Source organism: Aptenodytes forsteri, unplaced genomic scaffold, assembly GCF_000699145.1.
Source record: "Aptenodytes forsteri isolate BGI_AS27 unplaced genomic scaffold, ASM69914v1 Scaffold679, whole genome shotgun sequence".
NCBI lineage: Eukaryota > Metazoa > Chordata > Aves > Sphenisciformes > Spheniscidae > Aptenodytes > Aptenodytes forsteri.
Window position 1 is genome coordinate 124,279 of NW_008795924.1, and position 26,649 is coordinate 150,927.

The window sequence follows — 26,649 nt, forward strand, 5'->3', positions numbered from 1 at the left end:
CCAAGCCCCCCCCCTGCCATCTCCCCGCCCCCCCCCCCAAAAAAAACCACAACCAAACCTAATCTACTGATGTCCTAAAAATTGTTTTGGAAGTATTATCACAAAACTCAAAAAAAGAGATCCTGAAATAAGCTAATGAAGTGAGAATCAAGACCTGATCAGATCACACTCCTAGACTTAGAAACGATTTAGGAATAAAATCATTGAACTACCAGCAAAAGTATGTAACCTTCATTAAAGACAGTTTTTCTTCCAGAGGGAGGACAGACTGGAGTTTTACAGAGGTTTAATTTGTCTCTGGGGGCAGAGGTGGGAGTAATACTTCAGAGTCCAGGAAGTTGGATAACAATAAAATTAATGAATTAAATAAGATACCTAGAAGAAAATGGAAGATACTACATTCTCTCTAAAAGAAAGCCATATTGTTGCAGTGTACTGGCATCTCTTAAACATAAGAACAAAGTAATGTGGTAAAGCAGGTCTGCACAAAAGCTGTTGAGAAAATTGTTACATGGCCAACTATTAAAAGAAGGGACTAAATTTTCATTTTGGGAGACCAAAGCTGATTAATAAGTACATAACATGGTTTATATAGGGAAATGGAATATCATGCAAGTGACTTTAATTATGCAATTGTATAATAAGGACATTTCAGAGGGACCTAGCAGTGCTGCTAAGTAGCATTATATTTATTAAATTGAGAACTGTAACAGGAGATTATATATATATATATATTTGATGGAAAAAAATACCTTTTTTCCAAATAGTTTAGCAGATAATTGTTTTGAGGATTAGGTGGTGGTAGTGGATTTTCAATTTGTTGATTCAAACCATTTTTGCCCCTTTTTGATTTTTATCTTACATTCTTCAAGTCAGTTTAATTAGCCATTCAAAGTGACTTTTTTTTCATTGATGAAGAGGAGGCAGCTGCATCTCAAGAAAAGAGCATCTTCTGAGGTTAACAAAAGATTGCTGTTACTCCTGTGTTCTCACAGGCTGCCTTTTAGACAGCTAGTTTTTTCCTTATGGTGGGGAAGACTGAAAAATAAAAAAAAAACCCCACACAGGTGAGGTCAGGTATATTTCCACGGATCCCTGTAACATGTTATGGGGATAATTTCCTCCAGTTAGAGCTGGATTTATCAAGAGTCCCCTTCTTTCTGAAGTTATGAACCAAAAGAAATGGAGAATCTTGACAACTAGAGCATATGTGTTTCCCACTGAATTCATACTGTACTAAGTGGCTGTGTGTACGACAGTGTATTTCTAGGGAGCTCCTTTGGTTCCAAGGATATTGCTCACATGACTTTTGCTTGAAGTGAGCTCAACCAGAGTCCTTGAAGTATTCCCTTCAGACTTTTTTGTTAACCAAGAAAGGCATTGAATCCCATGCCATCCTAACTGCAACTGTAAATCAGCCTCTCTGATCTTGTGACCTGTGTCAGTTTTGGATTCTGAAACTGTAGGTGAGTGGAAACAACAACAGTTGCTGGGCCAGTCAAGTTCCTAAGTGACCTTTCTACTCTTAACTCCAAGTCTTGTAACAAGAATTTCCTGTCTTAAGGTTTTACTTATAGTTTAGAGCCAGCTGAAGATTCTCAGTTCTTGTGAAGCAAACATCAGTGGGGAATACAGTGGAAATCATTAAAATTCTTTCTTTAGAGCCTTTGAAGACAAGTTACTTCTAATCTGCAGTGAGGTGGTTATTCTAAAACTATGGCCTAACAAACCAAAAATCTTAACTGATTTTTGCAGTTCAAAGTAGAGAATCACATACACTAACGTATTCAGGTTCAGAGGAAAGGTATAAGTTTGTTTTCATATCTTGCTTTATTATTTGGTGAGTTGGGTAAGTGACCAGTGATGGAGTAGCTTTTTGCTCTGAATTATGAGAAGATCGAGTTTATGGATTGGCAGCACTTTGATTTGTAATTTGCCAAGCAGCTGTTGAACTGTCTTTTCAACCAGTCACCACTGAATTTGCTTCCCGAAGATGTAATCCTTTCCACTAATATACAGAAGAAAATATATGCCACTCAATTCCTGGTGCCACTTGTGAGTATTTCAGTAAAAGATTGGAATTTTAAGGCCTGATTAACAAAGGAATCATAAGAGATTCAAACTGTCTTGAATTCTTTATCTGAGTTACAAAGGGTTTAATCTTAATGATAATGATGCAGAAAACCTGGATGAGTTAGTTTGCCTTCTGTTCTCAAAATTTGTTATTAATGTGATTCCCCCCCCCCCTCCCGGAGACACCAGTCTTCTGGGGCTAGCATCAAGATAGCGAAGGTTTGTAGTTGATGCAGAAATTTGACTTACTGGTGCTGTATGCAGAATACAGCTTATTCTCCCTTATATCATATGATGTCTCACTATTGAATATGTTTTTTGACAATTTATAACTAAATCCATGGCTTAGAGTTTAATTTATGATGTGTACATTTGGAGTTGCTTATACTTCTGCCAAGCAGATACTTTTTTTTTTTGTGGTGGGAGAGTACACTTGTGTTCTGAAGATTTTTAAACACTCTGTATGTCCTGTCTGTCTGCTCCGCTTGTAGCTGCCTACAGAAGAATGTTGCAAACAGGAAAGATACCAGCCCAGGCCCATTATAAGCACTTGCAAACCATTTTGTCTAATAGCAGTGAAGGATGTTCTCACTCTCAAATTTGTTTGATATCTAATTTTCAACCCTTTTTTTTTTCTGGTTTCCATGGTAGCCTGTAACAGTAGGATTATACTTCAGTTATGTGCTGTGTGGAAAAATCACTTTATTTAGCTCTCTGATAGTTCACTGGCTACTTCCTTGGGATTTTTTTTTTGAGACGTAACAAATCGTTCCATATACATCTTCTCTGTCCCACATGGAATTTTGTAGAGACTTCTCATAACCCTCTTTTTGCCACTCTTTTTCATTTCATTTCAGTTACTTCTTTGTATTAAAAATGCACCAATTAAGATCAAAGAGTGAAACTGCATTCATATGATATTTATGACCTAATCTTAGGTCCCATGGTTCTTACCCGCTAACTCAGCTGTGACGGTCAACTTCTACCCTAAGTTTCTGAGATATCTGCATTCAAATGAGGCCTTGATGTGAACAGTCTGCTGATAAGGGGCAGTGGCTGGGTTCACCAGTTTGCAAGGTGTTATTGGAGTGGAGTCATAACTGTTGGGTATAAGCTGTTTGGCCTTGAGAAAGACAGGGTGGCCTATAACAATTGTCAGTTAGTTTAACTTGGTATATTACTTTATTGCTTTGGTTGTCTGATACTTTGGCCAGTGATTACTTTGTAGTGCTACTTTGCATATTATGTATATAATGCCATAATTATTTCTTTTACCTCCTTAATTGGGATATAAAATTAAAGTTGGATTTAGTTTTGACAGGGCTTTTGTGCATGAATAGTAGCTTAGTAAACTTAACTCCGTGATTACAGAGGTGTTTAATACATTTTAGGGAGAAAAAATAATCAGAGGTTGGGGAAGGAAGGAAGAATTTTAACATTCAAAGTGAGTAAATTAATTGATCTCAACTGTGTACTACAGTAACATTAGTATAGTACAGTATAATGTAATGCATATTAGTATGGTACACTGTTGATTGTAAAGTGTATTCACTGTAGCATACAGTATTAATAGTTGAGCTCACTTGCATTGGCTTTGCTCTGATTATGGTAGGTTATAAAATCAAGAGCGATACTATGGACCAGGTTTAATACCCGAGCTGTGAAGATGTGAGACAAGTTAGAGAGAAACTGCAGGGCTTAGAGTTAGATTTAACATGCACAGATGAATGCACAGATGGATATCCCCTAGCTTTCTTTCAGGGAAATACACACAGAATTGATCTGAGTGGCTGGTGTTTCCTAGTGCTCTGAAGGAAGACTAGGCAACAAGCTGCTCTTGGGAAAGGTGAGCATCTGCACTCCTCGCCCTTGGTAGTGTTCCTTTCTGCCTGCCTGTGTTGAGCAAAGCTTGCAGTTCATTCTGTTTAGAAACAGTGAGAGACATTGCACTATTTTGAAAAATGCATTTAACCCTTAGGTATTTTGAGACTTTGATCTCATGGAAACAATGTAAGGTGGCAGGCATTTTGAAAATGGGCAATCCTCTATGCATTTCTTTAGTTCTTATCAGTGTGTAATAACAGAAAAAAAGTACTAAGTATCCTAGAAAAAAATTAATTACATGCATGAGATCTCATTAATAGGGACAATTCAGGGAGAACGGGAAACTGAAACGTGTAACAGTGGAATGAAGGATGAAGAGGTAAACTAGTGCCTTTAAATGCAGGAAAGTATAAGGCAAAAGGAAGAAATTATGGATTCCAAAAATTACAAGAAGGGAATATGTTTTGTGAGGGCACATCTACACAGATGAGCTTAGGAAGCAGGAGAAGAGAGAGGCAGACAGGTGTACATCCCAGTGGTTTAGCTTTGCTTCAACAGTCAAAATAGCAGTATACTCATTTCATCTGATAAGTATGTTGTGGGGCTGCTGTAAGCACAGAATGATAGAGCCAGAATATATTGCTGAACAAGGCCATAAATTAAAAATGTAACTCAGTTTTTTAATATTCTCATCAAGTACTTGATCCATAGTATAACACCCTTTGGTGTTTTTATTGTGGACTTCAAGGAAAATTTCATGTGGGAAGGACAACAAAGCAATTACTAGACAAGAGTCTATGTTGACATGGAGTTACAGCTGAGAATGTAGTTATGCCAAAAAAAATGGGTACTGTACAGAAAATTCAACATTATGGTTAAACTTAAAAATGTGAGCATATTACAGTAAAGACATCCTGATATCAAGATTTCCCGACATCTTAAACTGATAGTGGGGGAGAGGGAGCACTGAGAAACCTTAAAAGAAAGGATTGCCTAAAGTGCTGAAAGCAGGGGGAAAAAAATAAGAAGAAAAAAAAAAATTGAGTGGTTTGTTACAAAATATTGAGAAAACTAAATGCTCTTTACAAAATAAAACATTAGCTGTAGGTTATGTTAAAATATTTTACTTTACCCAAGTACTGCTTTGTGTTTTAAGGATTTTTTCACCAAGCTGTAAGACACAACCAGAGGAGTAAGGTGGCTGCTTTATTCTGTCGCTGCGTAAGTGGTGTTTTGCATTTGGATATCTACAAAGAATAGTATTAATGGCATGATAAAACTTGATGTATTTATAGGGCCATTTTTAATTTGAGCAAAACACACCATTTCAACTAATTCTGATAGTAAAATTTGTAAGGTAGAGGATCCAAAACAATCTGAGAGGAGATTGTAAATAAGGATTTAAGCCATTTTCCAGATTAAACCTGCCTTACTTGCAATGCTTCTCTGTGTCTTTCTTCTTTCCTTTTTCCTTGGTGGCACTTGATTAATTTTTCCCCTTGAGTCCACTATCTTTGTGTTAATTAATGTACTCGAACTCTTCATTCCCTCTTCTATTTCATCTGCTATTTATTACTATTAGTCTTCAGCAGTCTTTTCAGTACTTGCTGCTTTATCACTTATGTAAAGTTTTGTTTTTCTAGTATTATTAAGTTTACATAGGTGTATCTTTTTTTACATTTTGCTCTCAAATACTCCTTAGTGAATACTAGACACCCACCGTTGAGAAACAAGTTATATGTTGAGCTTTCTCAGTTTTCTGTGCCTTTTTCCACATTCCCACTTATATTTGTCTTGTCAATGCTTCTTGTGATCTGTGTGTGTTCCAGCAGTTTATCTTTTCTCAGTTCTGAGGTGACAGTTCCCTCTTGCATTATAACTTTACAAGCGTATCCAGACTTTTACTGATTTTTGGCTCTAGTATGTGCTCTCTTGTTCTCTTACCCATGCCAAAACATGTTGAGCAACTATTCATTGTGTTGTTTTAACTTCACTTTTAATATGATGCTTCCTCTTATTTTTCTGTAGTAGCCAAGTTCCAATTAAAAAACAAGTTTTCCTCAAGGGCTTTTTTCTATAGAGTTTCATCTAGTTTTTCTTTGTAAATCCCTTGTAAATAAAGATCCTGCCTCTGCTCTGTGAATGGCTAGTCCAGGCACAGTGTCATTGATATAAAAAGCTTTTGAGACAGCAGATACAGTATCTGTGCTACTCCATGTGGGGAGTTTTTTTCAGATAACGTATTACATGTTTAAACCATAGCTGTTACTGATTTCCTACTCCTCTTCAAATTGCTTAATGACCAGTCTCAGAATACCTAGATTTCTTCAAGTTTCCATTCCATGAACTTTAAGTTCTTAATTTTGTATAATAGATATATATTTGCAATAAGGATAAAGCAGGACTCTAGCCTAAGCCCTCTTCCTTACCCTCTCTGGTAAGGAAGGGCTAATTCAAGCTCTCCCTCCCCCCCCCGCCTTTTTTTTTTTTCTTCAGTTTAGGGTTTTTTACATACCCGAAAGAAGGCGTTACAGTCAGTGTACATGCAGTTACAATTGTTGGTATGCTGCACTTTTGTAAATTCATCCATGAGTCTGCAAGATAGATACCTGGAAAATGGAGAATGTGTCGTTGTGGACCATCTTTGAAATAGTTCAAATTGTCCAGACTCTTACAGGAACTCAGAAGTGAAAGAAAATAGCAGTCTGCAGCATCCTATCAATTCCTTTTGTAAGACCACCCTCTTTCTTCCTGCACTTCCCTACCTAGTTCATTGGCTGTAGCAAGAGCTGTACACATCCAAGATACAACAATTTCACCTGCACAACTCACTTCCAAAAACAGTTCTATTTTCTATTGCTAATGAACTGTTCACTTCCAAAACAGTTCTATTTTCTATTGCTAATGAAGCTAGACAGACTAGTAGACAGCCTGTAAGTTGGTGACTCATCAAAGTTTACACACACAGAGATTAAATCAAGGTTGCACTGAGCATCTTAAGTTTGGCACTTCTTGATTTTTGCTTTAGTTTCTAAGCACAAAGATTTTGTATTTTTTGCATGTGATTTCTTAAATTCTTTGTATTTCCTTAGACAAAGACCTCCATATATGTGTTCAGATAGTCAAAAAATAAAAAGCTAACAAATAAGAGAAAACAGATTTTTTTTTTTTTCCTAGCAAAGCAGGAAAAATAAGTATGTGAAAAAGGAGAACTTCTCTCATCTTGCATACTTTTTAAATGAGGAGAGAGAAAGATAAAGGCATTGCTTTGAGCCAGCTCAGCTAAATTTGCATTGTCTTTTCACAGATCGTGGTCAGTAACTACTTTAGTCTTTAATATATTCTAAGTGATTTCATGAGAAGCAGAACTAATGAAGAGTGATTCCTAGTGTATCTGTGTTGATCCACTTTACTGAATTATACAAAAGCTGTTGAATGTACTCATGAAGTATCAGCTACTCTTTATGAGAGATGATGTTCTGAATGCCATGTAACTCTAAAAAAGATTTAGAAGCAGCTTGAAACTTTTTGGAAACTGAATAAGCTATATAGACAAACACTGCTGGGGAAGAGGTTGGTGTTCTCCAGTTGAAGCTTCTCTTGAAGAAGCAGCAGCATTGACAATGTGAGTGTCCCTGTCTTTCTCCAGCCTCAGTCAGAGGCTGAGAGAGATTAACAGAGATTGAGGTCATGGTTCATACTGTGCCTGAGTGACCTCTTTGGCTTCTATTCAACTACCTGCTTTTGTAAAATTTATTGGAGCATTTTATATCCAAGATCAGTCAGATTTGGTTTAAACAAATAGTTCAGAATTTATTAAGTAGCATACTTACAGACAGAAATGCACAGAAGTCTCATTTCCTTCTTTCAGATTAATAAAAAAAGCATAGAAACTTTTCAGATAGATGGTGGCTTTCATTTAATGAGGGAAATCAAATTTTTTAGATATAAGTTGTTTCAAAGACATTTCTATATCTCCAATCTTATTTTATGAAGCACAGCAGCTTTCATCAAACCGGCTGTTAAAGTTCTTCAGCTTTCTGCTGCAGCTCTGTTTACAGTGCTTACAAAGTATCTATTTTACTGTTGTTTAACATGTCTGATTTTTTTTTCCAACAAATAAATGATATGGGAAGATACCAGTCAGTGTTTGCCTGGTGGCTCTCAGAGTGGTGACTGGGGAATTCTGAAAAGTAAGGATCGGCTATGGGAAACCTGGAGCTATTTTGGTCTGTTTGGTGGTGCTATTGCCAATAAGATTTGGCACTGTATAGATGCTGCAAACACAGACACTCCTTTTATGCCTTATACTTTCCTTCCACATATTGGAGCAGCAAACAGTTTAAGTAAAATTGTAGAGGACCTGTACCAAGTGTATTTCTTCAGAGCCATATTTGAAAAGATCTCATGCAGTTAACAGTAGCTTCCTTGAGGTAAATAAAGCAAGATCAGTTGTCTCAAGGGACAAGAGGCAGGTGAATGAGAAGCCAGAGTATGGTGGTCCTTCAGTAGCTGCAGGGGACTGCTTTTTTGGCCTGCTGAGTTCTGTCAGATCTTTGGCAACACCCGGGTGTGGCACAGCCCACAGAAAGGCCTGGCCTATTGCTTTGAGGGAAGAACGGTGCTGTAAAGGATTGTGTTTTTCCTTTTTTGTTGTTGCTTTGTTTTCTTTCTTATGAGATTCTTTTTTTTGTGGAGTCTAGACCCTGTCACATCAGTTGAAGATCTCTAGATAATTACTTCTCTTTTTGTAATTTTTTTTAGGATTTCTCTTTCATCTTCCCTTCTTTACTACTTCTGAGAAACACTGAGAAATAGGGCTAGAAATAAGAGTAACAGAGGACTGAGGAAAGGATCAAAACTTCATCAGGGGAAGCAGAAAGACTGAGGGAAAGAGGGTGGACCCTGGCTATATAATCCTCCTGTGATTGTCTTTTGCCTCCTAGCTTCCTGGTAAGTGGAGGTACCATGTTTTACGGAGTTTTGTTTTATATATTGGGAGAAATGTAGACATTGACTAACAAGAAATTTGTTTCTCTGATAAAGAAAATACCCTTTGGCAAAAACGTGTATGAAGGGGCGTTGAAGGTTGATGGTATGTCTGTGAGTCTACTGCTGAGCTGTCTTGTCAGTGTGAACCTGGCGGGACAAGCACATTCATAGAAAGTAGAAGGAATGGTGGACCTTTTGAAGTGAATGGATGGACACTGAAGTGGATGTCCTTGGTGGATCATTTCTATGAAAGAGAGCTTGAAGTTCTTTGAAGCAGGAAATGTGGATAAGTGTGATGTGGTTAAAAGAGTCTGCCTGGATTTCCAGAAGGCCTTCAGTGGAGTCCTCACTCTCCTGAGTGAGGAGAAGCTGAGAGAACAGAGTTGCTCAATCTCAAGAAGAGAAGGCCAAAGGGAGATCTTACTGCTTTCTTCAAATAACGAGAGACTAGAGAGAAGGTGAAGCCAGACTCTTCATGCAAATCCATAGTAATAGGATGACAGTTAACAGATACAAGTTGAAACATGGGAAATTCCAGTTTGACATAAGGGAAAACATTTTTGTCATGACATGGTCAAGTACTGGAGGCATAAGGCCTCAGGGAGGCTGTGGGATCACCATTCTGGGACATACTCAAAACTCACCTGGGCAGCCTGATCTAATTGGCCCTGCTTTGGGAAGGGTTTGGACTAGCTGACAGTCAGGAATCCTGCCAAATGAAATTACTCTACAATTCTAGACTTCTAAGGAAAATAAGTAGCTGTGAGTTTGTCCTTGCGTGGATAAACATTTGATAAAAATCAAAGGAAACAGAACAAGGATAAATAATCCATTTTAAAATAGTAATTATCTGTTTATTACTTTCAAAATTGGTGGATTAAACCTTTTAGCTATCCAGAAGAATGCATAATAAAGAACCTGTAGTACATGAAGCCTCTTCCAGTATGGTGGAACAGAGATTCATTATTTTTCCTTCAAGGAGTACTCAGTATTTCTGAAACTGCTCTGGGGTTTATTGTAATTGCTGTGAAATATTGTAGAAAGCACAAGAGAGTATAATGGTACATTATAAGTACAAAGTACTGGTACAAAGCAATTGGTCTTAGCTGAAATCACTTTATCAGGCAGATTGCATATTTTCAAGGCCTTTGCTGTTATATCATCCCACACTTGAACTGTGCATTATAACAAAGAGACACCTGGTACCAAGCTTCAGTTCACATAGGTACTCATAACATGTTGATAACTAGCCTAACAGCCTGGGACTAGGGCTGTGCGCAATGAACATAGGCACAGTTACAATGCCTGTTGTTAGCGATGGCAGTAATATTTTGACTCTGCCCTTGGCTACAAAAATGCTTACACAGTTAAGCTCTATTGATGTGCTCATGTTTGGATTGTCTGGCCCTTCTCATGTCACTGGGCACCACTGAGAAGTGTCTGGCCCCATTGCCTTTGAGCCCTCCCATCAAGTATTTATACACACAGATAAGATCCCCACCCAAGATGGGGGAAGAGCTTAGGCCCACACTGGGCCTCTGTCATTACAGAGGGAAGCTTATGTGGTTGCATGTTAACAGCGCAGGTGATGGGTGAGTCTAGATGTGAAAAGTCTTTGATAAAAGCACTCTGAAAGAGTAGATATACCTAAATGGACTTATTTCAAATATTTACATTGTTGTATCTTACACAACTTTCAGTTCTACCTCCAAACTACCTATGTTTATATTGCTGGATTTGGGTAACTTCTGACAGCATGCAGCCAAAGTCTGGTTCCACATATGCAGTGATAAGCTGTAGTTACTAATGTTTTGCTCCTGGAGCCTGCTGTCATTGTGAATAATTTGAAAATATAACCTCTTTGCTTGGCAGTGCTCTGAGAGGCAGTTAAGAATTAGAAATAAAGGACAAATTTATGTGTTTGTATATTAGAAACAAAGAAAAAAGAAATATCTCAAACTTACATTGCATCTGCATCTTGAGCATTGAATGTTGTTCTGACCATCCCACTTCCAAAAGGATATACAAAATCAGAGAAAAACCCAAGCAATGGGGAAAAGAATGGCAAATAGAGGAACAGTAGAGGAACGTTACTCTTTGCAAAAAAAAAAAAAAAAATCCCAGGCTTATCAAATAAAATTATCAGGCAGCAGCTTTAAAAATAGAACGAGGAATTTCATAGGATTTGGTTTCTTTACAGTAGACATCAAGTTTCTATCACTTTTTTAAAAGAATGTGTACATTTTTTTTTTTTGCCAAATAAAATTATCAGGCAGCAGCTTTAAAAATAGAACGAGGAATTTCATAGGATTTGGTTTCTTTACAGTAGACATCAAGTTTCTATCACTTTTTTAAAAGAATGTGTACATTTTTTTTTTTTGCAACAAGGGGAAATAACTGGATTGTCATCGACACAGATCATTGTCCTCTTTGTAAAAATTTCTGATGGTCTTCAATGTATTTCTTCTCATACCTGTAATGAGGGAATCATTACCTTCACTGTTATATCCTGGATCAAATAACATTTTGTTTTTTGAGACGAACAGTTCCAATCATATGAAACACTGGTTATTTACATAAAGTTATCAACTATCAGAACTTTGAACTTCTAAGTGTAATATAGAGTTCTCACTCTAAAAATGAAGCAATCATCCTTGAATTTGGATATCAGAAATAGCAAGGATTTGATACTAAAATTCCACTGTTTCATGCAGTGAGCCCTATGATAGTCAAAAAATTAATGAGTCCTCCCAGCTGTACTGACATTTTTTACATCCTTTATTGATACTCCTTATAGCTATTGGCACTATTAACATTACTGATTGTTTTAAGTCAGTTTCCATTTTAGTAAACTTTAAGAGATTATATTGAGGCTTCCATACTGAGCAAGACGTCTTCCTTTAGGCTGAATTTGGTTGTGAAAGGTCAGCAGAAACAGTTCAGCTAGTTTTTCGAATGACAATAAGAAAAAAGTGTTTTCTTGCTTATTTTTAAGTTATGTAAACCAGAACAATAACAGATTTCTGGGCCTTGTATTATGGAGGAGGTAAAATTCAAAATGGTTTAGTAGCGGTCCCTTTGAATGTGCCTCTTTCTGTCTCAGTTAATGACTGTGTATGTTATATGTACATGCCATCATTGAACATCTAAATGAGCACAGAGTAGGAACTGTAGGTGGCAGTCAGGCATTGGGAGGAGAGAGCACAAAAGGGCCATAAGAACAATGAAAGGACTGTAACGACCAAAGTTTCCTCCATTCCAGAACCTATATTTTGTTGCAGGTTTTCTCAGCTTTAACATCACATGACAGTAGAGAAACATGTGTCTACCCTCAAGTATCTGTTCACGATGACAAGTAACAAATTACTTTATTTGTCATTTTCTCTGTTATCTGGTGGAATACTGTTCTATTCATATGTTTCTCATACTGCTTAAGACTCGCAGTGGGGCTTACACAGTTCTCTGTAATGGCTTTTCTGGTCGTCATCTAGTTCAAAAAAGCTTCTTGGAAGGATTTTTAGCAAAATCAAGATCTGAAAATTCAGGAAAAGGAGCCTGCCACTAAATCCTTGTCCTGTGTAACATTTACGTTTATATTTGTTCTGAAATCTAGAATAGCTTTCTTGAAAATGTCTAGGCAGTGATAGAAGGGGAGAGAAGCTAGGAGTTTCTGCTGTAGATGTCTACTATGAACCATCAAAACAAGAAGGCCAGACACAAAAGCTTCATTGTTGATTTTTAATCAGTATATAGAGTTGTATGATGTACAGTAGATTGTGAGATGAAGGGACTTAAACTAGCAAGGTGTCGTCAAGGAGTAGAATATAGCAAGTTAAGGATTGTCCAGTGAATTCTTACAAAGTGGTGGTGATAATTTTTTGATACAGAAGATTGGGGAACACAAATGGAAAACACTCTCCTTTAGAGGTAATTCTCATTGTTGTGGCTTTTCTGTCGTCATCTAGTTCAAAAAAGCTTCTTGGAAGGATTTTTAGCAAAATCAAGATCTGAAAATTCAGGAAAAGGAGCCTGCCACTAAATCCTTGTCCTGTGTAACATTTACGTTTATATTTGTTCTGAAATCTAGAATAGCTTTCTTGAAAATGTCTAGGCAGTGATAGAAGGGGAGAGAAGCTAGGAGTTTCTGCTGTAGATGTCTACTATGAACCATCAAAACAAGAAGGCCAGACACAAAAGCTTCATTGTTGATTTTTAATCAGTATATAGAGTTGTATGATGTACAGTAGATTGTGAGATGAAGGGACTTAAACTAGCAAGGTGTCGTCAAGGAGTAGAATATAGCAAGTTAAGGATTGTCCAGTGAATTCTTACAAAGTGGTGGTGATAATTTTTTGATACAGAAGATTGGGGAACACAAATGGAAAACACTCTCCTTTAGAGGTAATTCTCATTGTTGGGATGGCAACTTAAATGAGCTCAGTCATTAGAATAGTAATATTCCTAGTTCTGTGAGAGCAAAATGAAGGGCAAAGCAATGATAATGGTCTTCAGAAGAGGAAGAGACTATACTGAAAAAATAGATACTGCATGGGAAAGTCTGCATGGGAAACATGACCAAGGGAAAAAAAAAATGAAGAGCTTCCTGTTCCAAAAAAATTATATTCAAGACTCAAGTGCAAAATAATACAAAGCAAAGGAGGAATAGGAATTATAGCAAGAGAACAACTTGTTTGAATCATGTGCTATGCAATGGTCTGAAAATCAAAATGGTATGTGGAAAATCAAAGAATTAAAGGTAAATGGTCAAGAATTGCAGGAGCATGTTGGACAAAATCAGAGCAATGCATAAAATAAGTAAAACAAAATTAAGGTTAACAAAATTATATTCTGGTATGTAAATTAATAACCAGAAGGTCAATTAAAGAATTGGACTGCAGCAAGAGAATACACTTTTCCAATGTATACTGTGTATCAGGTGAATGGTAAGGCATTAACATTGCAGGGAGATTTCAGAGAATGCATTCAGACATATTTTGGGAACTGACAGATATTTGGGTTTGGTTTCGTTGTAGGCAGGTAGACTTAGACCAACCATTAGAATTCTTTTTAAGAGTTGCCTGTGATTCTCTGTTTGATAAGGTTTTAATTGCATGATGCCATATTTCTCCCCCCCCTTGGGATTCTTGCTGATTCATTCAGTAAGAGTTCACTATCTAAAGCTGTTCTAAGGACAAATTAGGGCTGTGTCTTTCAGGAAGATACTGGCTTTTGAATACTGCTTCATTGGTGGCAGAAGTTGGGCAATGCAGAGTCCATGCAAAAGGAAGAACTGGGGAATAAGTCGATAAAAGGGTTTTCTATTCCTGCATGTACCATGAAAGCTGAAATTTAACTAAATATTTAGGCTAATGTCTTTCTAGAATCCTGACTTCTGGTTTCAGTAAAGTGTTTCCGTTTTCAAGCACAGAAATCAATAGAAAGTTAGGAGACCTGATGGGATTTAGGAGTCTCAGCATCTATTTGGATGTGCTTCAGCTGTACCAATACTGCTTCCATTTAGATTAATGATTAATGCCTATTGATTGCAATGAGATAAAATCTACTTCAATGTTCCTATGTGCCACAGAAAATAAACTTTTTTACTGGTGTGAGTACTTTCTGGTTAGTTTCAGGCAGCTCTCTTCGGGGAACAGTAAATGAAGTGTTACAGAAGTGTACTATGACCCAAGTTGAGCAGTGAGAAATAATGTGCTCTTTATGGTTTGACTTCAGTCTTTGTTTATCATCTTTCATTCGGAGATTTGTCACTAACACTTCTGAGACAATTAAAAACTGCACTTACGGACATTGTAGAAGTGGATTATTTCTTATGATCTAAATGGTAAGTGGGGAGAAAGGTATAGGAAATGCATATTGAATGATATCGAGGGAAAGAAATACTGCCCATCCAGCTATTCTGTAATCATCATCCGTCCTTGCAAGGTCTTTATTAAACTTGCCTTCTCTTGACAATTTCAACAGTCAAGATTACTTCCCAGTGCTCTGATCCCAACTATTGACTTTCAGCTAATGCAAAAGAGTACATTGCCTTTTTCATATGATACTTCCCAGTGCAAATCTTCTAGTGTCTTCATCTTGATGCCTTTATAAATCTTTCTTCTGGTTACTGTTTTTCCAATTTGTGTAGTTGAGAGATACTAATCAGTCACCATGAATTTAAGGTCCCACAATTAATCCTTCTTTGGCAGGACACTTGTGGGCTTACTTTACTCCATTGACTTTAGTCTTGAGCTGCAATTTTCTCACCACTTTTCTTGCAGCTTACTCAGTTTGGGCAGGTGGTCCAAAAGAGAAGGGATAAAATTGGCTGTGTAGTTTTCGTGAATAAAGGTACCAGAGATTACAACTGACTATATAGTATAGTTAGTATACTACAAAGTATGTAACTTATTACCAACTGTCAGCAGTTTAGATTTCAAGAGTCCATTTACTAGTGAGTAATTTGTTTTCATTAGTAGTGTTTAAATGACTGTGGGCTATTATAGCTGTAGTACCACTTACGCAGTGGCTTGTTTCTGTCATATAAGCTTCCCTTTCCTATAGAAATACCAGAATTGCCATATGCAAGAGGCCATTGGTGTGTAGTGTTTGGTATGATGGTGTTCCCTGATTTCCAGCAGTGGTTAGTACTTTCTGTTTGACAGGAGAAAAGGTAGTTATGGGACAACCTGCATCCAAAGACTACCCTCTTTAACTCCCGGTTTTAAAGGTTGGTGGTTGCTCAAACTTGAGAGCTTACACATCTTACAAAGCTCTTGGAGATTTTTGTTGTTACTTTTCTTTTGCAGGACTTACTGTTACAGCTGGTTAGTCTTCTCGCTAGAAATACATGTTTTGAAGCCACTGATTTTGTGGTATGTTATATCTCCTGGAAACATTATATCTTGTTTTGTACACAGCTTTTTTTTTTTGCATGTATTCATGCAATTTTGCATAGGCCCTTTTAGTCTTTCTCTTCTCTAGTTGAAAATAATGTTGTGTCCTCTGTATAGGTTTTTTCTTTTCACTTTTAAAAGCCAAGTTGGGTGACATGATTAATTATTGACAAGTTGAATTGATATCTGTCTTTAGCTGAAAGTTAAACTGGAATTTTGTCATTAAGGAAATATACTTATATGTCAGCAAGAAAACTTTTTAAAACACAATCGTGTGAATAAGTTTGAACTGAGAACTTAATAGTGAAGTGGAATAGGCTTCTCAATTTGTTAGTGGGCTAAGACAATTTAAATCCTCTTCACTAAATACAGAGTAGGAGCTTCATGATAGAGGTAAAACTCAGTTTAGAAAAGGATAGAAGACTAGTAGCAACATGAGTAAGGCAGAGACCGTAGGAATGCACTCCACACCTTCAATTGTATTTTACTGAAAATCTGTTCTATTTTAAGGATTCACTTTAAAATGGGAGAGTTTAGCTTTTCACTAATTATAAAAACTACGAATCTGAATAGTATTGACCATTGTAGTATCGAAATGTTTCGATGACACCATGAAATGTGTTGTGAGCAGAGTCTTCATAGCATATTTACAGTGTGTTAAAGCAGTTTCCCAGAAAAACAGACAGGATTATGTTTTGGTCAGTGGGGGAAAGGTGGCAGTAAGAAAAGCAGTCAGGCCAAAGCTATTACCTACTGCCAGATAAGCAGAAATGCTCATTTTGCTTGATATGACTTCCAGTAAACTTTGTCATAAAAAGTGGAGGAAAGAATGAGACATGACAGTGAGTTGATAAGTGCTTTCATCTTCACTCCTCTTAATGCTTGCTTGACACTTCCTTGGCAGTGTTGAGCTCTTGTCCACCCTGGCATCCCTAGGAGATGTCAAGAGTTTGTTTCATCCTGTGCATGCCCCTGCCCTGTGTCTCCAAAGAGCTGGACTATTGCTTGTTTGGAAGATGTGTACAGAATCTACACCAGCCTTATATGTAATGCCTCTGCGCAGTGATCAGTAGAAATCCTAAGGTGCCCAGGAGATAGATGATGCTGTCTCAGTTCTAGTCATGGAAGGCAAAAAGCCTTTCCATGACTGAAGGGAAACCACCTGTGGTCTGTAGTCCTGCGTTTACAACCTCTCCCCTTGGCCAATTTAGTGGGTGGATTCCATGTGTCTGTGGCACAGTGTGTAACCTGGAGGGTGAGTGCATCCAGTACGAGGCATCAGCTTTCTTTGAGCACAGTTACTGCATGTGCAAAGTTGCTGAATTAAAGAAGCAGTGCTTTAAGCAGTGACCTCCTGAAACAGATTCCTTGAGAGAAATTGTTCGAGGAGAAATTATACTTGACTTGACTGTGAAGTAACATGTGGGAGGTCATTTAAGAAGTAACAATGTCTGAGCCACTAAGCAATAGTAACCACAGTACAATTGCATTCTGTATCCTCAGGGAGAAAAGACATAGAGAACCACAACAGAATTATACAAAGTTGGAGGGAGATTTGAATTGAGTGAAGTGCATTAACAAGGAATTTTAGTTATGGTATTTTTACTTTTTCTGACAAAGTAATATGGTTATGTATTATGTGGAAGGTATTTAAGGTATTAATAGAAGTCATAAATAGATAAGAATAAAATTAGAATCAGGGCCGTAAAAATGAAATAACAAAGGTCAATAGATTACTTATTCAATGAGGGTTATATTACCATGAGAAGAGCAACAGATGACAGCATGCCGTGAGAGAAAGAGGTATTAATGCAGTTGAGGTGGATTTCTAAGGATAGCTGTCCACTGTTCGATACACTGAGACATACTTTGAAACTGGTTCGCTTATTCAAAACAAAACTTTCAATATTGGGGGAAACATTAAAATCTAGCTCCATTTACAGATGACTTCAAAGCTGATAAAACAGGTCTTCAACTGTCATATGGTAGTATTCTCTTAGTTTTGTGTTTTATATTAATATATTGCATTAATGTTTAATAATATGTACATTACCATGCACAAACTTAAATCGCCATTGTTAGAACTGAGGTTGACAGTGTTACCCAGTATGAAATAGATAACAAGTAAATATTATTTAATGAAGAAGCAAGACCAATTCAAGAAATCAGTATTTACGTTGTGTTGTAAAAAGCTACCCCTACTAAGATATAGAGAATTGGTGTCCTGTAATTGTGCTTGTGTATTTTGAAATGCATATGTTTCTAATGCTTATTTTTCAAGGAATGAACTATCGGAATTAAAACACTCATAATATTTATTATACTTAAATTATCTTTATTTATCCTTTGTACAGGGACTAATACTATTAGCTGTTAAGCTTCTTCTATTATGGTTTGAATTTTTGGAGCCATGCAGTGGATCATTAATCCAATTGAACTTTTTGCAAAAGCAGGGAGACTTACTCTTTGTAACGTTAATGATGTTGATATGGATTTTATAGCTCTGCAGTTTGCTTAATTTTTCTGCATTTCCTCCATTAACAAAAGAAGATTATGAAGTGACAAAAAGAAGATTGTGCAGTAGCAAAAAAAAATGTTCTCTATGTTGACTTGTGCTATGTGGCTGGATATTTAGACAATGTCTAGTTGCAAAGGCAATAATGTGTAAAAATATTTGTTTCTACTGATTGAATTTAGGATCAAGTAACAAGAATTTAATTTATTGCTATTGTGTTGTTATATTTTCAATTTTGGTAGCTTTCTTCAATTTACAATGAAAAGTTAATCCTATCAACTACGCTGTTCGGGTAACAAGGAGGAATGGCATAATCCAAATGAAGGAATAACATAGATGCAATTGCCGCTTTTGGTCCTGAGCTGGCTCACATCTTGACTGAGCCCTTTGGAGCCTTTGGTTTTGCAGAGCCTTGCTGACAGTAGCACCATACGATGCAGTTGTGCTAGCTCTGGTCTGCAGGTGCTGTAGCTCCATTACCACAGTGCTGTGCCTAAGTCAATAAGCTGTGCTGGTCCTGAGCTAAGCAGTTCAAAAATCACTCCTGTTTCTCCGCGTAGAGATCATGGTATATCTGTAATCCACATGACCCAACATAAAAAGTGGAGAATTACTAGTGGTGGCTGTAGAACTAAAAGATGTTCTTCACCTTATTTTGCACACAAAATTAAACTCTTGGCAACTGCAGACATGGCATGAGTCCTACATTGCTATCACTTCTGTATCACACTTGCTCAGTTGTAAAGAGTAAAAAGATGGAAAATTTTACTAACTCTTAGTCTGATAGCACCTTACAGGACAGGTGATTTTTTTTTTTTATGCACTTCTTCAAGAGACAGTCTTGTTCAATGTGTTCCTGTTATTATTGCATTATATACTCTTTCATATGTATTATTGAGCTGTAAGTTTAGCAGCAGAAAAATGTTGATACTATGACGTAACAAAAAATGGGTTGTGTTAATTTCTTTTATTCCTTCATTACATTACAGGTACTGTAAGAATTGAAATGTTCAGGAACATGCAAAATGCAGAAATCATAAGGAAAATGACAGAAGAATTTGATGAGGTATAGTACACAAAGTACTTTAAACATTATGAAATATATTACAATATACTTTTGTTTTAAAATAAAAATGCAGTGTGCAAGAAACCAGTGGATAAGCAATGTCTCAGTATGAGAAATTGCATTGACAAGCAAAGCAGCGATTTAAACTATTGGATGAGGAATAACGAGCCAGCATGAGCTTTAGGAAAGAATAATAATGGAAAACCAAAAAGTAATAAAATAATTTGAAAAGGTAGTTATAGTCACTCATCTTGAGAAGTCAGGGTTGTGGATTGAGTAGGCCCTGGATGCTGAAATACTGGTACTGAAAAGTTTGTAAATTAGCCAGTTTAAGGGCATGTGTACTATCGCACAAAAGCATGGAGCAAGCTCACATCTGGTGCTGTAAGAGAGCCTAGCCAGATCTTACTCTGCAAGAAGTAGTCTGGGTCCATGTAGACCCTCATATATCTTTGTATGGCTTTAGGGATCTCCTTGTCTGTCTGTATCCTGGGTAATAAGTGGAGGCAGTAAGAAGAACTGTAGAAAGTTTTCTCATCCCACTGAAATTGGTGGTGGTATTCTGAAGTTCACCTCTTGGAACTGCCATCATACAACAAAGAATGCCAGATTCCTGAGACAGGACTGCAGGCTTGGTGTTTGCAGTGTTCTGCTCTGTTTTCTGTGTGCAAATTGATGTTTTGTTCATTCGAAATGGCAATTTAAGCCAAATAGTAACTTGACGTGAAAATTACCATTTTGGAACAGTGTTACAGAAAGAAATACTCTTTCAAAAGATCTAAGCATTTTGTTTGAAACAAGTGTATTACAATTCAGATTGGGTATCTTCTGTCAAAATAAAAATGTTCCTAATGGTGAATGCTTTTTAGCTTTGAGATTCTTGAACTGTATTTTCTTTGACTTTTTCATGTATAAAAAACTTAAATATTCTGAGTGTTCATTTTGTTTAGTGAGGAAAACAAATGCAGAAACATGAATTTTCTGTAGGACAGCAGTGTCTTTTTCTGACCAATTCTAAATGGAATGCCAAGGCTGTGATTCATAAAGTTAAGCAGGAAAACTATAAATGTGAGCACTGCTCTTTTTCAGGTTTTCTTCTGCAAGATTTCCATCTTGTTCACGGCCTTGAACATGTTTAACTATGTACTTAACTGCAGCCATATGGATGCTCCTTTTGCTGTACTCAGGTGTTCAGTCAGGGCCTTTGTGTATGGGTGGGATAGGGTACAGTGAATAAAATTTAGGTGTACAATGACTAACAAAAGGATTGTATCAAGTCATGCTACATTCTGGCTAAATTTGTTTTGCTTTTAAAACATCACCCAACCAAAGTTAATAAAATGCAGTGAATTTTTGTAGTGTAATTTGAAAACAGAATTGGATATTGTCTTTGGTCTAGCCCCATTGTACAAAATAGAACGGCCAAGGCACTGTCCAAAAGCAGAAGAACATTGATTTTGCCCAAGGGAGGATTGTCCCACAGTTGACGGAAGAAAGTATTTCTCAAAAAACCCTTTTCAAAAACTGCCAAAGTTTTTTCCTCAAAGGAGAAAAAAAAAATGTTCCTTATGCAGAGCATGACTGTACATATAAGCGACGTATCTCAAATAATTACAGTTACTAGTACATAAGCTTTCTTTCTGCATTGCCTAAAACTTTTCAGAATTTTTACAGTTCTAACAAAGTTTCCATTCTAGCTTCTGGCTTAACACCTGAATTGATTTGTGAAAGAATTTGTGGATTTTTAATATAAAGCATGAAATTGTTAGTCTTAGACCACAACCCAGTGAATATTTTGAAACCTGGAATAAACTCATACACTGTGAGCAGTGGAAAACATTTTAGAATTCAGTGCAGTTTTCTACCGATGTTCATATATCAAATGATCACAGCATAGTAAGTTTATAATTGTTATGTGACCTATTTCATATTATATGTCATATGACCTATGTTCATATTCCTAGTCATACTATTTCAGATTGGTCTGTGCCTAGCAGGATGTCATAGTCACAAAAAAGACCTGCCAAAATGTAAGCTTTTAGAATAAGAGCAGCTTACATTACTGTTCAGGGTAAAACACATAATGAAACAAACAAACAAAATCTTTCTTGGTCTTCAGCAGATTGTAAAATTGCAATTGTGATTGGCATAGCATTAGTACACTTTTTCGCCCTCTGTTTAGTGTCCACCAATTAAAGATTCAGAACAACAATCATTTGTTTCTGGGAGAGCTGTTGGTAGCAGACACCATTTGCCAGTGACAGTCCTTTGACTAAAGGCAACACAAGCTAAATTTGGCAGATCTGTATGATCCTTCCCAACCTTTCTTTTCTTGCTCGAGAAAGGAGAAGAGAACCCAGGCAGATCTACTTGCCTTCTTTCAGCAGTGCAATTGTCTGTGCTCCCTGACTCCGTGCAAACCAACTAGGCTCCTTCCTTGATCCCGTCCTACCACTGGATTTCTTTATTTTTTGTAAGTCTATAGTAAGCAATGAAAGAAAGGGAGCCAGAAGGAGACCAGCAGTGGTGGCTGGGCCAAGTGGTCATCTATTTTCTCAGTAAAGCACCACCATTTTCTGTATAGCTGGGAACAGCCCTCAGTTCTTCATTCTAAATATCACTGTTGGCATTTCACCTATAATACCTCTTCCAGTACCCCAGGACTCCCGAATCCTAATGTCCATCCCCCCATGTCATCCTGAGACAAAGCAGTTGCCTAGAGCTGTTGCCACCAGAACATTTCCCTTGCCCTGCTGTCCTCTCATGCCCCTAAATCCCATGTCAGTCTATGAGAAGGTAATACTCAGACTGCGTTGGGAGTAAAGGAGACTGAGACTCAAAGTTGGTGACGCTCTTGTCAAAATAATTAGGACAGTCTATCTGCCCAACCTACCTTCACTGTCATCTTTAGATTGCCATTTTCAGACGGAGACCATCCCCTTGTTAGTATATTTTCCTCCCTGTATCAAAATGTACCTAAAATGCCAGGTCTGTTGTATCAGATTAGGGTTGAAAGGGGCTAGTGCTCAGTGGTACATGTGTGTAGGTGGTATAAAGTACGTGTTGTCATATTTGTGACATGATAAATCATTTCTACAAGTCCAGAGCTAATAGGAAAAAAAAGTACAAGTGTAGTATTAGCTAGGGGAAAATCTTGCATTATCTATTCATTAGCACAGTATGCTGCCCAGAAAATATCTTGATCTCCATTGAAGATATTCGGATTTGCTGCTTTCTTTACTTTTTCAAGATCATCTCATTGTCTGGTCAGTGCTGCAGTAATCAGGTGGCTGCTGGTCCTAATTTCTGCATTTATGGCAGGGATTGAAGCATTGATTTTCCTCATCATGAGGGGAGGAACACTTGTGCAGGACTTAAATGATGGAAATAACTTTGTTCATTGTTGCCACAAGTTCAGTTTGAGACAGGGAATTCCACCAACATCCATCTGCTGCACTATTTGGGTGCTTGGCTTATGAGTACAGGCATTTTGTAGATTAATTCCCTCTTAATTCTTGTGCTAGAGTTAGCAGGTGAACAAAAACTTGTTTTGGTTTGAGTTTTCTAACCATTGGACCATCAAGTATCACATGTCAATGTCACTGATGTATCACATTTTTATTGGTATTCGAGAATAAGAGATCCAATAAAGTGGCTTTATTGTAAATTTATTCTTCCCATTTCAGCCAGATGAGATGTTCTTGGTGAAGTCTTCACATGCTTTTTGAAAGGACTGTCTAATATGTAATTGTACATTAAAAATACATCATACAAATGCGAGTAGTTACACACAGCGCTAGAGATTCTGAGGATCTATTCCAAAAAATTATATATACATAAGCATATATTATGTACGTAAGTTCACATGCAGAGTTCCCACAGGTACTGTGCAGGCAAGGACTTAGTCTGGAAATTATTTGTGAAAATAAGGTGTAAGCAGGGAGAAGAAACAGAGTCTGGGGTGTTCATATGGAGTTACTGTCAGAAAAACATTGAGGAGAAAGTTTTAGCATTTTAATTTCAGTCCTAAATCTAAATAAATATGAGACTAATGCAGGGCTTGTATTTACATGGCAAGACATTGTACCTTGCTGAAGTTCACTAGCAAGAGCATTAAGCATAAACAGACGAAGAACACATCGAAACACATGGCACAACTAATGATACTGCTACGTATTTTAGACTGTGTTTATCTGGGTTTCTACTACATAACGCTTTGGTCTGATTTACAGAAGTTCTGAGGACTCACAGCAACAATTGAGCATGCTAGGAGATAATCTTTATGCCAGGAGCTTTACAACCCTGTGAATTGTTGGGGTTTTTTTTAAACCAAAGCTCCTATTTCTCTCAAATCGGACATTCAAAGTTAGAAGTAAAAATATTGCTCGTTAAGATAATGTCATTCAGCATTGCAATGAATGAGACAGTAAGGTCATTAAGACTGCCTTGTAATTCTGTCTTTTTCTAACATTCGGGCACTTGTCTTTGCAATTATAATCATTATTTTAGTATGATTGAAATGTGTGTGATTTGGTTAAATTTGATGGACGGGGTTTTTTGCTGCAGGGGAATATCACTTATTTTAGGTAAAAGGTTATTTGGTTACAGCTCCTCTGTGCTTACGTTACTGGCTTTAAATGGTTCAGTCTGGGCGATAAGACACGTCCTGAGAGAACAGAAGTGCTTGTTCTTCACAAAAACACAGCATAAATACGTACAAATGGATTTAACTTTGATACTGCTGACTTCTTATCTTGGGGAAGAGATTCAGGATGGAACATTATTGCCTTGATGTTTTGGATAATCTGGAATTGGCTTACAAATCAGGTGACCAGAGAGATTATATTTAGTCTTTTTCATTGAAGGGGGAAAAAAGCGTTTTCTAGTTTGGGGGGGGGCAGTGTCACTGAAATGCAATATTGCTTGAAGTGAGAATAGTAAGAGCAGACTTGGAGAGGAGTTAAACTTAAATGAACTGAGTGTTCACATGCCTACTCCAATCTTGCAATAATCTTTGGAAGATAGGATGTATGAAACTGTCTGGGGTATATGAATCTGTAGTAAAATTTCCATTACTTCTATCAGAAGGCAGGTTTTACCACTAGAAAAAGGGTAAGTTTATAAGATCAAAAAAGGGCAATGTTTACTTTCTGATAAGATCTCAATTGTAAACTTGAGTAAAGCAAAGTTTGTGGGGAGGGGCAGTCAGTTAATTAGAATATTACCATGGAGTTGAAGTGGCAATGGAGAATAACACAAACCTTCAATCACACAAGCCTTTCTTTAGGTTTTGACCTGAAATACTTTGAAATATTCGTTTCTCATCCTTTCCCCCCACTTCCTAACCCAGGACACAAGGAAAAGAATTGAGTCTTGATGCATATTTTGGACTATACAGAGCTAATATCATAAGTCAAGACCAGTTATAATGAAGTCTTTGAAAAAGTGGTTTTATGCCAACAAGCTTCTTTGTTTATTGAAGACTAATGTGTTGTTTTTATTTGTTATTCTCCAGTGGCTTGAATTAGACCATGATGGCTACAACAACATTAAAATAAATTAAATGGGGAGACTTCTAATACTTAATATTTTTATTTTCTTGTTCTTCAGGACAGTGGTGATTATCCACTTACCATGCCTGGGCCACAGTGGAAGAAGTTTCGATCCAACTTCTGTGAGTTCATCGGAGTGCTCATTCGACAGTGTCAGTATAGCATCATTTATGATGAATACATGATGGACACAGTGATCTCTCTTCTGACTGGTTTGTCAGATTCCCAGGTCCGGGCTTTCAGGCACACCAGTACATTAGCTGGTAAGTAAGCTAGCACAGAGAAGAGTTTTTTCAAAGGAATTGCTACTATTTAGCCAGTTTGAGAATTACTCCTCATTTTGGTTGAGGTGGAATTTGACCAGTACTGAGAACTCTGGAAAGCTTGATCAAATCCAAGTACTGTATATGGTATCACTCTACTTAAAATACACTTTTTCGTTTGGAAAGGAGTATGCTGAGGCGCTTAATCTGAGATTCATGTTATACCCAGAGGCCTCCAGTGAATCCTGTCAATCAAAAGTGGCATGCTTATGTCTTGTATTTTGTTATTAGTTGTTCATTTATTGTGTAGAATGTCTTCATAATTTTGTATTTTAAAGTACAAATTTATTCTAAATAAGTGTCAAGAAAATTGTATTATCAAAGAATTTCAGTCCACCGAAAAAGAAAATCTATGCCTTCACTCTTGAGAAGCGTTAGGTTTGGGAGCACTGGGCCATCGTTGTAGGTCTCACTGTCTTCTACCTCCAACACAGCTGCCTACATCTAAGGAAAGCGCTAGGTATATCATTAGATAGAAATAAGCTTTTCTAGAGTGTATTTCATCAGACCTGTATAAGATGTCTCCTGTAAGATGGATGAATTGCTCTCTAGAAGTAACTATTTTTCTCCAGTTATAAAGCAATACTAGGGTGGCTAGCTTGGATGTAGGTGTCTAAAGCTAGTTATGTCAGGTGATATCTTTCTGCTCATCTCCTGTGCTGAAATACATTTTATTGGAAGATTCTTCTCCCAACACTGTTCATAGATCATGCCAAATATTTGAAGCCTTTATAGGAGACATTTGTCATAATCTGAATATTTCTACTGCCAATATTTGTTCCTGATTTAGTTAGTCTTTCTGTACTCAGTCTCTTACAATTTTGTTCAGGTTTCCAAGTGTATGACCCGGTGTCCAACAAATTCAATCAGAATTTGTTTAAAATGTCATCTCTTGCTATGAATCTAAGTAAGAGGCAGATTTCCAATGATATTGAAAAACCAACTCCAGATTTGATTGGAGTTTGATTTTAAAATTGAAAATCAAAACCTTCAACTCACAGTGGCTGAACTCTTTTGGAAACCTATCCCCTTGCATTCTTCACCTTACTCAGTAATGGGATGATAAAAACATGAATTACGCAGACGTAAGTTTCCAGGTTTAGAGTTTGCCTCTACAAATTCAGTATTCGAAGGTGAACACTATTTGAGCTGCAGATAACCTGCTGGAGATCTGTGCCTATTATTTAAACTGAGATGGAAACTGTATTCCTTTCCAGCTGATTGACTATCTTCAATTCCAGGTGATTTTGATTTGCTATTTGCTTAGATTGTCGTTGATTGTCTTATAGAAGATAGGTCACGGAGTGAGAATAATCGTGTATGCAGTCTGGTCTCTTATTTTGATTGGTTCATCTTTGTGTGGGACAGATGTTTGAGAGGTTTGATTGAAAAGACAGGAAACAGCACC

General features: G+C 37.1%; 1 protein-coding gene across 1 annotated transcript in view; it reads left to right on the plus strand.

Annotated features, from left to right (window-relative positions):
* Positions 1-26,649, plus strand: part of STAG1 (stromal antigen 1) — a 157,834-nt gene that overhangs the window by 43,851 nt on the left and 87,334 nt on the right. The window contains exons 5-6 of the mRNA XM_009284948.2: positions 19,290-19,366; positions 24,977-25,181. Of these exons, the coding sequence (XP_009283223.1) occupies positions 19,290-19,366; positions 24,977-25,181 (282 nt within the window). The remainder of the gene's footprint in view (positions 1-19,289; positions 19,367-24,976; positions 25,182-26,649) is intronic.